The following is a 12,837-nucleotide window of genomic DNA, read 5'->3' on the forward strand; positions in this document are numbered from 1 at the left end:
GAAACAAAGGATATTGTAAGGTGCATACTAGTGGTCCTTTTGGGATGTTGATATTTTCCCTTTGAGAAGGGAAGTGGAAGATTGATGTTCATGAGCAATGCGGCATAGCTCTAATGGCTTTGCTCAATGCAAGAATTTGCTTAGATAATGGGAACCCTCTTGATCAAAGTTACAAAGATCTATGACTCTTGTCAATTTGTCTTTTGTCCATGGGCTACAAAGTATCTTCACTAGGCTCAATGTGATGTTTCCTAAGGATGATCATTTTTCGTCCTCTTTTTCATATTCTCTTAGAAAAGCATTAGAAATGAGTCTTGCTCATTTGTTTCAACAAGACGTGCTTGATTCTATGCAGCTTTCCTCATCATTGGCTACTAGAGTTAACATGATTCCTCTTGTGAAAGATAGGCTAAAGAAACATAGTTTGGAGAGCTTCATCCCTCGTATGCACTTGGTGACAGTCGTGGAAAAGGCTATGGTGGTGGAACTCTCAAACATGGCAATAGTGTTGGAGGCTTATTCTCTCCAAAGTTTGGCAATACTAGGTTTTTGCAAGAACCCATGGATTTCACTGGTAGAAACAAAATTACAAGTAACTAAACTATGAAACAATGACATGAAATTTTTTACCCTACCTAAAGGTTTTTTCGTGCTTCTTTTTCCTTCACAAATTCTTCAAGTAGAGGCTCTCTCCAATCCCTATAGGTTTCACCACGATTGGGAGATCACTCTTCATCCCTGGAAACAATTTTTTCTACAATTCAATTGTGACCCCATCTCAAAGATCTAGGTCAAACATTATGGGTTGCCCGTAGATTGCTCGAGTCAAGATAGTTCAGCTAAGAATGTAGGTTAGAGGAAGAGATTAAAATCGACTCTAGGACTATAAATAGATTGCACACAATTTATGATTTCTTTAAAGTTGCTAGGATCTCCCCTCACAAAACAAATTATCCTTTCCCTCCCTTGGGGCGTTTTTCAAGAGCATTATGAAAGGGTTTCATTTCAATGTTTTTTCCTACCATAAGATGGTGTTAATTTCAAGCAATCAGATGTTAATCTAACCAATTAATTATAATCAGACTGTGAATAAACAGTAATAGTAATAAAACACAAGACACAAGACGCCAATACCCTGGGAAAACCTCCCTCTTGGAGGTGAAAAACCCAGCCTTAAATATGCTATGTATTATCTCAATTGTAGGCAATTACAATATAGCAAACTTATCTCAGAATGCTGTCCAAACAGCAAGTTGACAAGGTAATGAAGGATGCAGCCCTAATCAACGGTAGATGACCAAAAGAGAGGATCAGCAGCAGATGACTACAATAGGCTGGAGCAGAATTGCAGAAGATCTTGACAACTTCGCCCAACAATATCCTTGACTGAATTCGCACAAGTGAAGAGTTCGCTAAAATGTAGGAGAGCAGATTGCATTTGCTAATAATGATTGTATAAATGACTTCATCTTCAAGTGGATTATATACCATCCTTTTTGGTGCTAAACATCCTCAAGTCGGCTTGCAAGACAAATAATTAATATTATACATTTTCCCACGTTAGGTATTGGGTCCAGCCCAATAGCCACCACGTTACAATTGAGCCCAGCCCAAAAAATAGATAATTGTTACATTTGGGTCTACCCTATCTACAAGTTACATTCAGTATAGGACCACAAGTTACATCACCTATTTAGGGTCAGACCAAATTGCAAGTTACATTTATAGGGCCCAGCCCTAAGTTCAATTTACATAATAGATAATACATGTATATTTTAATTGTCATTGACAACATTAAAATACAATAGATAGGTATCCGAGCTAGCTACTATTTCAACAGATGGATCATGTTGCTCACTCTTGTTTCAACCTCATTTCAAACATTCTTCAATTTGTCTCAAATAGCCAAAGTCTTCTTTGGGAATTACTTGGCAATGTAAAGACACCTCTCATAATTGACAGGACTTTCTCTTGCTTTGTGAGCATGCTTGGTTCTTCTCCAAGGATCTTGCTAGTCTATTGTGGTGTTTGTTTCTCTCAAAGAAGTGAAAGTGTCTTCATGGCATCCCCAAAGATGGTAACCAGCTGAGAGGATCTTCTTCATCTCCTAAGTTAGATTGTGGCAAATCTGTGGTAGCTCCTCAAGTGATCCCAAAGGCTCTTCCATTCACTAAAGGGACGAAGATGGTGGCGGTGACTTTCAATGAAGGGTGTTGCTCACCTTCCTCATCTTCAACAATTGGAATTGGTTCTTAAAGATGATTCAATTCAGCTAGCTAACCTAGAAGTGGAAAAAAGAATGGACTCCCTTGGCGGAATCTCTAGTGTTAAAATAAACCTTGATTCTATTCAATCTGAAAGTAAAATAAGTGATCAGAAAAGTGGAAGTTGATAGGCACCTCATTCAACATTGGAAGAGACATGAATTGGCTCACAGTAGATTATGGATCTTTTTTGTCTTCTTTACAACAAAGGGAGAGAGACCCTCCACTTGAGAGATGAAAATTCATTCTTGACATGTTAGGGGCTTGAATGCTCCTAACAAACAAAAGATTGATCAAATACCAACTCTCCCTTAATAAGTTGAATGATATTTTTTTGCAAGAATCTAAAATGGTGGAGAAGGATATTTATCTTCTCCTCACATATTCTTGGAATATCTTGGTTGGGTGTTTTTGTGAATGTAGTAGGTATTTCCAAGGGTCCATGTATTCTCGAATTGGTGAAGGTATTGGTGAAGTTATCTAATTGGATTTGCTGCTCCTTTAAGGCAGTCTTAGAGAACTTCTACAATATCTTGTTTAATATGCATTGTCCCAACAATATTGTGCAAAAGAGGACAGTTTGGGAAGAAGCCTCTCAACAAGTCTTGTTGTTGCAAGACCATCAAGTTTTTAAGGGGACTTCAATGTTATTGTCAAGGCTGCAGCCATGTGGAGGGGCTCCAGCAGGGTCACTCAATCTAAGGTTGATTTCAAATCTTCTATTCATGATAATAATTTTTTTCACTTAATGCATTAGAAAGATGATTTTTCTTGGAATAATATGACAGAGGACCTTTTGCTATATTGCAAAGCATTTGGACCAATTTTTAGTTTTTGCCAATTGGTTTGACAAGATTGATGCTCTAAAAATCTGTTCTTTTAGTGAGGTTCAAACCATTTCCCAATTTGATTGAATGTTAATCGTTGATTCCCCAACTCCTAGATGCCCTATTAAATTTAAGTTGTTTCTTCAACATCAAAGTTTGCTCTCATCCTTGAATTCTTGGTGGTCTTCTAGCCCTTCTTGTTCTAGCTTTATCATGTTTAAGTTTCATCATAAGCTCAAGCATGGTCGGAAGTTTTTGCTATAATAAAATAGGAAGCCACTTGGAAATATTTTTGTGGAAAAAGCCAAAATTGTAATCAGTTTGTTTCAATATCCAAGCTTCAGGTCTTGTGGATGCCCTTATCAAGCAAGTGCTTTACAAAGAAAAAAAAATCCAAAAAAATCCAATGATGGATTGGTTGAAATGACCATAATTGCAAGTACTTTCAAGCTATCATTTCGATGAGTCAACTCATCAACAAAATCACTAATATCCTCTCCTCTTTAAGTACCTCTCTTTCTTCCCAAGAAAATTGAAGCAGAAGTCGTCTTCTTTTTTCAACCTTTGTTCATTGCTCAAGAGGCTCTTGATACTTTTGATTTTGCAAGTCTCTTGGAGTGTCTTCCCATGTTGGGCTTTTATGACAATTGGGATTTGCTTACACATTTTTTTGAAGAAGAGATTCACGGGATTGCCTCCACCTTGAAAGGAGTGAGGCCCCAAATCATAATGGTTTTCTGGTGGATTTCTCTCAAGAGTGTTGGGAATTAATGGGTGAAAATCTCAGAAAGGTTGTGAATGATTCTCTTGCTTCCAAGAAAGTGCTCAAAGAGTTCAATTGCTCAAAGATTTGACAAAGGTTGTGTATGATTCTCTTACTTCCAATAAATTGCTCAAAGATCTCAAAAAGGTTGTCAATGATTCTCTTGCTTCCAAGAAATTGCTCAAAGACTTCAAATGTACTTTTCTCACCCTAATCCTTAAAAACCAAACCAAGCCTCCTTTTTTTTATCTATTGCCCTTTGCAATACTATTAATAATATCATTTCAAAAGCAATACCCAAGAAGCTCAAAAGCTTTCTTCCTATCCTTATTTTGCTAGAAAAACACATTTCATCAATGAGCAACAAATTCCAAATGGCATTATTATAACCCATGATGTGCTGCATTCTCAAAATCTTCCAGCAAGAAAGGTATGGTGAACAAGTTGGACATTGCTTAAGCTTGCAGTATATTTATCGGTCCTTTCTAGAGGTAGTCCTTATGACATTCAATTTCTCCTAGTTTTGGATTACTTGGGTCATGAATATGATGTCTAAAGTTTGGTCCACCATGATTCATGGCAGCCCGGCAAGGTTCTTTCCATTCTCAAGAGGCATCAAACAAGTCAATCCTCTCTCTCCTTATTTGTTTATTATTATGGTGGAAGCCTTTGGTCCCTTTGAAAAGTCTAGGTAGGATGCTAGCGATTTTTTCGGTATTGCTTTGGCCCCCACTTTCATCCAATCACCCATCTTCAACGTGTTGTTGATAGGCTCTCTTTGGTAAAGGTAAGTCTATGGAAAGTTTTTCACAAGACTCTAAATTGTTAAGGAGCAACTTCTAGTAAACTTATCAACAGGGATAAATCTAAATCTTCTTTACTGTTGCTCATCACACTTAAATCAAAATTTGTAAAATCCTCAAGATCATATCTAGTTCTCTTCCTAATAAATATTTAAGGGTCTCCCCCTTTTCAAGAGGCCTTGTCACTCCTCTCTTGCAAAGAAACTTTGGACCATTTCAAGATAAACAAGCTTTGTGGTATAGGAAATGGTTTAGTCTAGTAAGTAGAATTCTTAAAATCAACGTGATCCTCCAAGTGATTCTCATTTATCTTCTCTTCGTCCTCCAAATTTCTAAAGTCTCTCTTACCAAGCTTTACAACATGTGTTGTAACTTATTATAGTAAGGGTAGGAAAGGATAAAAAATGCTTCCCTACTTAGAAAGTTTGTCTAAAGAAATCCCAAGGAGGAGCTAGCAAAAAGGACCTATGCCACTTTAGAATAAGGCCTTAGATGTGAAGTTGACTTCGTGTTTTTTATAGATCCCTCTCAATTTTGGTGTTCAATTTTGAGATACGCATATAAAGGTAATCAATCCTCCCTTAGGTTTCTTTGTTGAAGAGGAGCTCTCTCATGGGTTTGCAATTTAGAATTTTACGGTGCATTCTCATGACCTAATTATAGCTTGCTTACTTAGGATATTGTGATGATTCTTCAACTAACTTTTAGTTGGATTCTTGGGTTAGTAATCCTTGATTTTGTAACACCTCGAGTCTAGACCAAAATGGTGATTGTCTTGTCAACACTTGGGGTTTGTAAATTCATGAGTATTAACATGTGGACTAGAAAGATGGCAAACAAGTTAGAAGGTGGAGAGATTTCTTTAATGTTTGGTATCCCACTTGCTCAAAAGAATCTCCTCTCTTGTGTTGTAATGTCCCTCCCTTTTTAAGTCGGCTTCCAATGCCCTCAAAAATAAAGGAGTTTTTTAACACCACATAAATATAAGTATATATTAATTAATAAATATTTAAATATAAAATATATTAATTTAGATTTCAAATTTCAAATTTCAATCTTGGCACAAAGCATAGTACCCATGGGCTCATTTTGTACAGAAGGTATATAAGCAAGTTCATTTCTCGATTTTTGGTATCAATTATCATTGTTCTACTGTATAACTGGCGAACTCCAGCGAGGATGAAACCCCTCTATCAACTAACCATGCCGTCACCTCAATTTGCATTCATATCTAGGGTTGTAGCAGAACTAAGCAAGAATCTTGATTTGTTCCAGGTTAAGGTTTGGATTCAGAGATCAGGATAAGACTTTAAGCTTGGCAAATCATCCATATGAAGTAGTTGATGAATACCAAGGGAATCAAATCAATGTCAACTGGTGGCAGAGGTGTGTTCGCCATTCGAACCATTGGTGGAGCAAAAAAAACTATTTGAAGAGTGTTTAAGCAACAAGGAACCAGGTCGAAGTTACTAAAAGGCAGACTGAGGCAGACCAATTTGATATCATCCCATCACCCAAAATTGAAAACTAGGTGCTGAATTTCACCAAGGGCAAACAGGTCTACCAGATTTGGTATCAAGCGACACTAGCAAAAGTCTTCCCCACACATTATCAGAGGTTGCTGTCAGTGGACTGTAGGCATTTGAGAGATTCAAACCCTTTTCCATGCATCGCCAAAGGTTATCAATCAACTAAGTGCAGACACTTAAGGGTTTCATGCCTTAAATCTAAGGACAGATACTAACTATAAGGCATTTCTAGACATCTGATGGTGATGAGCCCCTTAATTTTCTAGTTGCATATCATAGAAACCCACTGCAAGCCAAATCATGAAGGCAAAAGGATTTCAAAGGTTGGCTATCTGACCAGATTACTACTGATCATTCTCAGATATTTGTAACTTCCTCACAAATAGCAAATTTCCACCATGCCTTGTGCCAGGTCCATAACTGTTGTTTTGTATCAGATCTAAATTAAATATTAACTGGATATCATGATCAGCTATGCATCTTGTGATTGAAATCTCAATTTGGGTTAACTATGTAAACTGAAGCAAATGGAAATCGTTTTCTTATTTCAATGAAGGTTGTAGTGTGAATATTTAACCTACTAACATCCATTTGAGACTAGTTAGGGCAGAATATAAAACCCTAGGGACATTTCATTTTTTCTCAAAGGTATTTGCATCCCTTAGTTGGAGCACCTCGATGAACTCCATTGAACTAAGGATTCCTTAAGGAAATATAGTTTCAACCTAGTTATGATTTGCTTCAAATCAACACACCCTATCTCTCCAAAACTAGCTAGATGATATGGTTTGGATTGTGGCTACTCCCCCAAAGCGCAATGCTTTTGTTTGGTTGAGTACCTTGAATGAAATTCTTACTTTTGACAAACATAACTTCCTAAGCCCTTTGTAGGTGGTTCTCTATAAGGTTGCCTCTAAATCTCTTGTTCATTTGCCATCTAGAAAAATTGTCCACAAACTAGAAACATGTTGGGTATTTCCAAACATTCTTCAGCAACATGTCTATCACTAACTATGAAGAGCTCAATTGAAGACGACTTTGGTGTGTTCATTTTGGGGCATTTTGTTGGAAAGGAACAAAAGAATATTTTACAACCTTACTCTCCTCCAAATGATTTCCTTGAACATATTCAAAAGATAACAAAAACATAAAATATAAGGAGGAGCATAACACATCTTCATATTGAAATAAATGAACTGCATAGATCTAGAGATCTAAAATTAGATAGGTTGGTGACAAATATTGATTACTAAAGGAAAGCAGAATGCAGCCTACCAAAATTACTCACCTAAGAACAAAACAGACGATTTGCTGCCTAAAAACTAACTACCTAGCTCCTCTATATAAGACATTAGGTTGGGTGATCCCAAAACCTTAAAGAAGCCAACTACCTATGAATTATAGAATCTAAACGCCAGCAGATAACTTACCCAAGGTTATGCTATCAAAAGTCAGTTGCTTCATAACCCAACAGAACAAAGTAAAATGTGGAAGTAAGGGGGCAGCACAATGATCATAATGACAGAATCAACCATAAGAAACACACACTTAGCTGGAGGATATCAAAAAGCTTATGCAGGTATGGCAGTAATATTTGGAGCTGATTTTATATAGTGGTTCCAATTGTGGAAGGCATGATTAGCAATCCCATGCAAATGGCACAAATGGATTGTGCAGGCATTAGTGATGCAGAATACAAGAGAACGTGAACATTAAAAAAACAGAGAAAATTTCTGAATTACTTAGGAGGCTGTGTTTGAGATTAAAAGAATGATTCAGACTAAATATTTTTGCTATGTTATAGCACAAACTTTACAGCATAAATATATAATGTGGAGATGTGGTTGAATTTCAGAGGCTTTAAAGTTCATGGTACTTGAGAACTCATTCTTTCTTCCTAATCCTTTGGTGAGTGAAAGAGAATTGAGAGATGACTCAGAGAGAATATCAGATTAACTGCAATCACCCCTTACACAAACCCATGTTCATACCTTCCATTTGCACTTCTGCAAAAAATTTAAAGAGATGAGATTGAGAGTGAGCTTAGAGAAAGTTTTCGTGTATCAGATAAGTAAAAGAGATTCAGTGAAAGCATTCATCCTACCTACTCAAGTATGATTAGGAATTATTTTCTGCTTATGAAAGTTTTCTGCTTGCCCTCTAAACTATTACTTTTTAGCAAATGAGCTTGGGCTAAAGCTAATGTGACGCACACACAACTGGTTTTAATCCATTAGGAATAAGAACACTTTAATTCAGATTTGGAATCCTATATTGATTGTATTCACGTTTCTTTATTTGCAAAGCAAGCTTAAGGATAGACAAGTTTGCAGAAATTGATAAACTTGAATACAGTATATGTGCTCTTGAAAAAGGGCTCAGATTTTATGTCATTTGTATTACATGACGATAAAATTATTTTGCAGCCTAGCAAATTTCTCGACTAGCTAAATGTTGCAATACATGCTAACTCTTTCTTTTTGTGTTTGGGATCCCTTACTCCAAAGTACTGTGGGCATTATTGCACATTATCGTAAACTTAAGGCTCTTTGATCAACCTTGGGATGCTCAGCATTTGGGTATTACGGATGAGGCCCAAGTACGCTGTTGCTTGGTTATTGAATATTGAACCAAAGTAGGTACAGTTTTGCAGTAACTTGGGATCCAGGTTTAATTGAACCTATCTTTGGCATGGTATAATCACTATGACCTCTCTTTTTACACTAGGAGATTGACATGTGGCATAAATTATCCAAAATAAGGAAGCTTGTCTAATTGAATGGCAATATAGACAAGCCAAAATTTGCTTATTATAGCAATATAATTTCAGCTGCACATGATCTAGTTATTTGAATAGTGCTTCATTAAACCTTTTCATTAGAACTTTTTGGATTGTTAACTTCCTTCCCAGTGATAATTGTGAAGCATTTTTTCTACATGGAATAAGGGCAAAAGAGAAACCCCCCTTTTCCTCCTCAGCTTGAACTTAATCAAAGGGGCAGAAATCTAACAAACATTAGAAGTTTGTAATGCCAACTTCCTAAAGAGCTTCAAGGACAAGTTTAGGATTTCCGCCTTAAAAATTAAGAGGCAAGTCTTTAAGAACACTAAAATCCTACCTCTATATAATCTAGCGCAACTATTCAGTGGTCTTCTTCAATCTTTACTCCAAACAAATGGACAAGAAAATGAGGTAATGGTTAGGCAAGTCGTGGAGAGTATGCACAACAATGGCGGATTGAGGGTTTATGTTTTAGAACTTCATATTAGTAATCTTTTCAATTTGAGGGTTTAGTTTATTATTTCTTTTTTCTTTTCTTTTCTTTTTATTACTTTATGACCACAAGGGTATGAAAACACAGCCAAATCAGGTCATTAAAGACAATTTACCCAATCTTTTGACCTATAAAATTATTTCTGCAGACCTAAAACAGCCAAGCCCCAGTGTATGATGCCCTAAAACAACTGTGCCTCTCATTTTGTTGCATTTGACCTTTCCTGCACCAAGAAATTTGACAAATGACTAATAAATCGCACTTTAGGCCCTCATCACATTTCTTAGTGTATGAAACTGTAATAAGGTTTAATGATGTGTCACAGGAAAACTAGCTGACTTACTATCATATTTGGGGCTGAATCTTCAGGACAGTCACTTGAAGAATAAATTTTCCAATGAAAAGGTACATTCTCGATCATACTACATATATAACATTAGAATGCAAATCATAGTCAATTACCATTGTCCAATCAAACACCACTGTTGCAACAAAAATTAAAACAAACAATGGGATCAATCAGTATCTAAAGAGGTTGGCCCCTTGCGCTCCCACCCTCCTTTTGTTTTCTCATGACACAGTGAATCTTTCCTTTTGTTTTCTTGGGATGCAGTGAACATAGTGGCCTAATAAAGAGAGATGTAGGGTCAGCTGGGTTTCAGCTCAAGAGAGTGTCTCACTCTACCCTTGCAAATAGGCTGCATATTCTTCATTTAGGACTGCACTCACAAGGGATGACATAAACATGTAGATTTGATTCAACTCATAGCATCACTTCTTACAATTAAAAGTTTAGGTCAACATTTTGTTTGTTATTTTTATCTGTAAAACTGGTCTGTGATCAAAGAAGCATAAGTAATCACATTTCTTACCAAAATTATGTAATTCATGTACATGTAAAATGCAAGAGGGTAGCCAAGTACCAACCAAGCAATTTACAATATATATTCACCAGACTCTGAAGTTCACATGCTGATGAAATCACTTATATAATCAAGGCAGGCGAAGGTCTTAAAGCTCTAACCAATAAATTTTAAACCAATAAAGGGGTCACTTTTTATTTTAGACATAGGACACAGGTAACATTTAACGTTGTATTTAGCAGTTAGACAGTCAAACAACCATAACCATAAAAAAATATGTTAAGTGAGAATGATGTGAGCAAAAATAGGTATTCTTAAATAAACAAAGTGGTTTACATAACTATTTACAACCAACTCATTTATACGAGTATAACAAACAACCTATTAGTATTCTATCAACCTAATTAACATTGTAAGTGCCACGCTCCACATTATTATCTATTAATATACCTAACTATGATGAAGTATTTCCAACAGTATTTAACATCAACGCATTTCCCCTCCAATATTTTCATGCATTAAATATATGTATGAACACTGTGATTTCCTAACATACTACCAGAAACTTTCTTACTACCCACTAAGGTTCGTTAGTTCCATTAATCAGGAATCCATGATTTGCTCACAAACAATGTTGGACATTTTTGCAAGTTGTGATACCTCATCCTGATGCAAATGTTTAAAACCCTATTTTTAGGAAAGAAATGATTGGAAAAACTGAAACAACTTTAAACTATTATAGAATAGAAGATGACCAGTCTGTTGTTTCTTGGTGCAGATAAGGGATCTAAATCTTGTGTCATTTGAAGTAGCATGCCACTGCAGTTGCAAAAAGGATTTCCCTAATTTATTAAATATTTTATATTCTTGAAAGCATAAAAAATCTGCAAAACATCATCAATCAAGCCTTAAAATTCCCCAGTTCTCTCTATTCTTGTATCTTCAACAAGGATGGACATAAAGCCCCCATGCAGACTATCGAAGTAACTAGCTTAAACTCTGGGAATAGGATGATTAGCACCAAGATTGGTAATGTGCTTTTTGCATACTTAAATGCAACATTTGAACAAAATCTATGTACAACCCTTACTTTGTACTTTAAGCTCAATGCTATGGTGCGTGTAAGTTATAATCTAACATAGGTAAAGGGGTCATGAGGAGGAGGTGACTCTCAAATAAATAGATCATTCTAGAAGCCACTTGTATAGCACATAGGTTTCTGTACCTAGTCAATAAGGTTATATATAGGTAGCTTGTGGAAGAAGCTACATGATTTAAATCCCTCTCTATGCAACCAATCCCATTTTCATAATAAACAACAATACGTAACATTTCCCGTCTTTTGCAGAAGTGTTTCCTCCATGATTTTCTGGATTTGCAGGTGCAATCAACTTTAGAGAACGTGTAGTTTCCCCCATTAATCTAAATTTTTTGTAGGTTTTTTGTATAAGTGCCTATACATGACAGTTCTCTATTGAGATTCAAGTGGGATTGTACAAAAATCAAATCTTGCGAAAAGAAATTGCAAAAGTGGTGTGGGTCAAATGTCAAAGAGCATTAGCTTTCAACCCTAAGACGAGTCTAATGGGATGTAAATATGAAGTTCAACACTTAGTGACCTCAAGAAAATAAAATCCCAAATTCAATTTCCTCCCAATACACAAAACCCATCTCAGAATTCAAAGCTGAAACTCCATTTCATGTATCCATACAAGTTACCGTAATTTTTTTATCACTAATAGCAGATGAACCAAGTGGAAAAACCAGGTCAGAGCCCACCCTGAAAAATAACCAAACTAACTTTGTAATCCAGATTATCAAAGCAGATTAGAGACGGGCACGCACGCACTTACTCATTCAATACCATCAACTGAGAAGACGATCAGTGCCTCGTATTTGTGAGATGTCTAGCAGCATTAATCTGGGGTAAGTTAACGTCAAGATAAGTTAACATCGAACCAAGCTAGGTTGGAAGATCGAAGAATGAACAAAATGTATTAAGTGTGAGATGTTTGGCTTACCCGCTCGCTCGCTCCGTAGAACATATAAATATTACTTCTCCTCGTTTTGCAGAGCAGTAAAGAAAATAATAGCGAAAAGCCAGATGAGAGAAAGTCGTCTATGTTTCTTTTATATTATTTATTACAGGTGGCCAAACATTCGCTTTCTCTATAAAATAAGTACATTGCCCTTCATTAAGTAAACACACTCGATAGAACTGAAACTGCTTTAATTTTAGTGCTCAAACAATGGTAAGACCTACCTTTAAGTGGCAAATGGGTCATGAGGGCCCTTGCATGGTAAAAATCTTTGGGTGATCCTTATGTGAGTATTAGGTTAGGTTCTTATGAAAAACAGTCATAAATCTAATCTTTATGGAAGTGGTTAAATGTAAGTTATAAGAAAAGAGCACATTAGAATATGTGTGTTTTATATAGCTTACAATTTAGTTCAAAATTTCTAGTATTTTTTGTGTTTAAAAACATTTAAAAATATTATGAGAGTTGAATCTT

At 36.1% G+C, this 12,837-nt stretch overlaps 1 protein-coding gene across 1 annotated transcript in view; it reads right to left on the minus strand.

Annotated features, from left to right (window-relative positions):
- The window catches only part of LOC131034252 (protein BASIC PENTACYSTEINE6), a 60,387-nt gene extending 47,888 nt beyond the window's left edge, over window positions 1-12,499 (minus strand). Inside the window, exons 1-2 of the mRNA XM_057965681.2 lie at window positions 12,346-12,499; window positions 12,178-12,245 (exon numbers count right to left, since the gene is read on the minus strand). Of these exons, the coding sequence (XP_057821664.1) occupies window positions 12,178-12,181 (4 nt within the window). The 5' untranslated portion in view covers window positions 12,182-12,245; window positions 12,346-12,499. The remainder of the gene's footprint in view (window positions 1-12,177; window positions 12,246-12,345) is intronic.
- Window positions 12,500-12,837: the final 338 nt, after the last annotated feature.

This window comes from Cryptomeria japonica, chromosome 3 (genome assembly GCF_030272615.1).
Source record: "Cryptomeria japonica chromosome 3, Sugi_1.0, whole genome shotgun sequence".
NCBI lineage: Eukaryota > Viridiplantae > Streptophyta > Pinopsida > Cupressales > Cupressaceae > Cryptomeria > Cryptomeria japonica.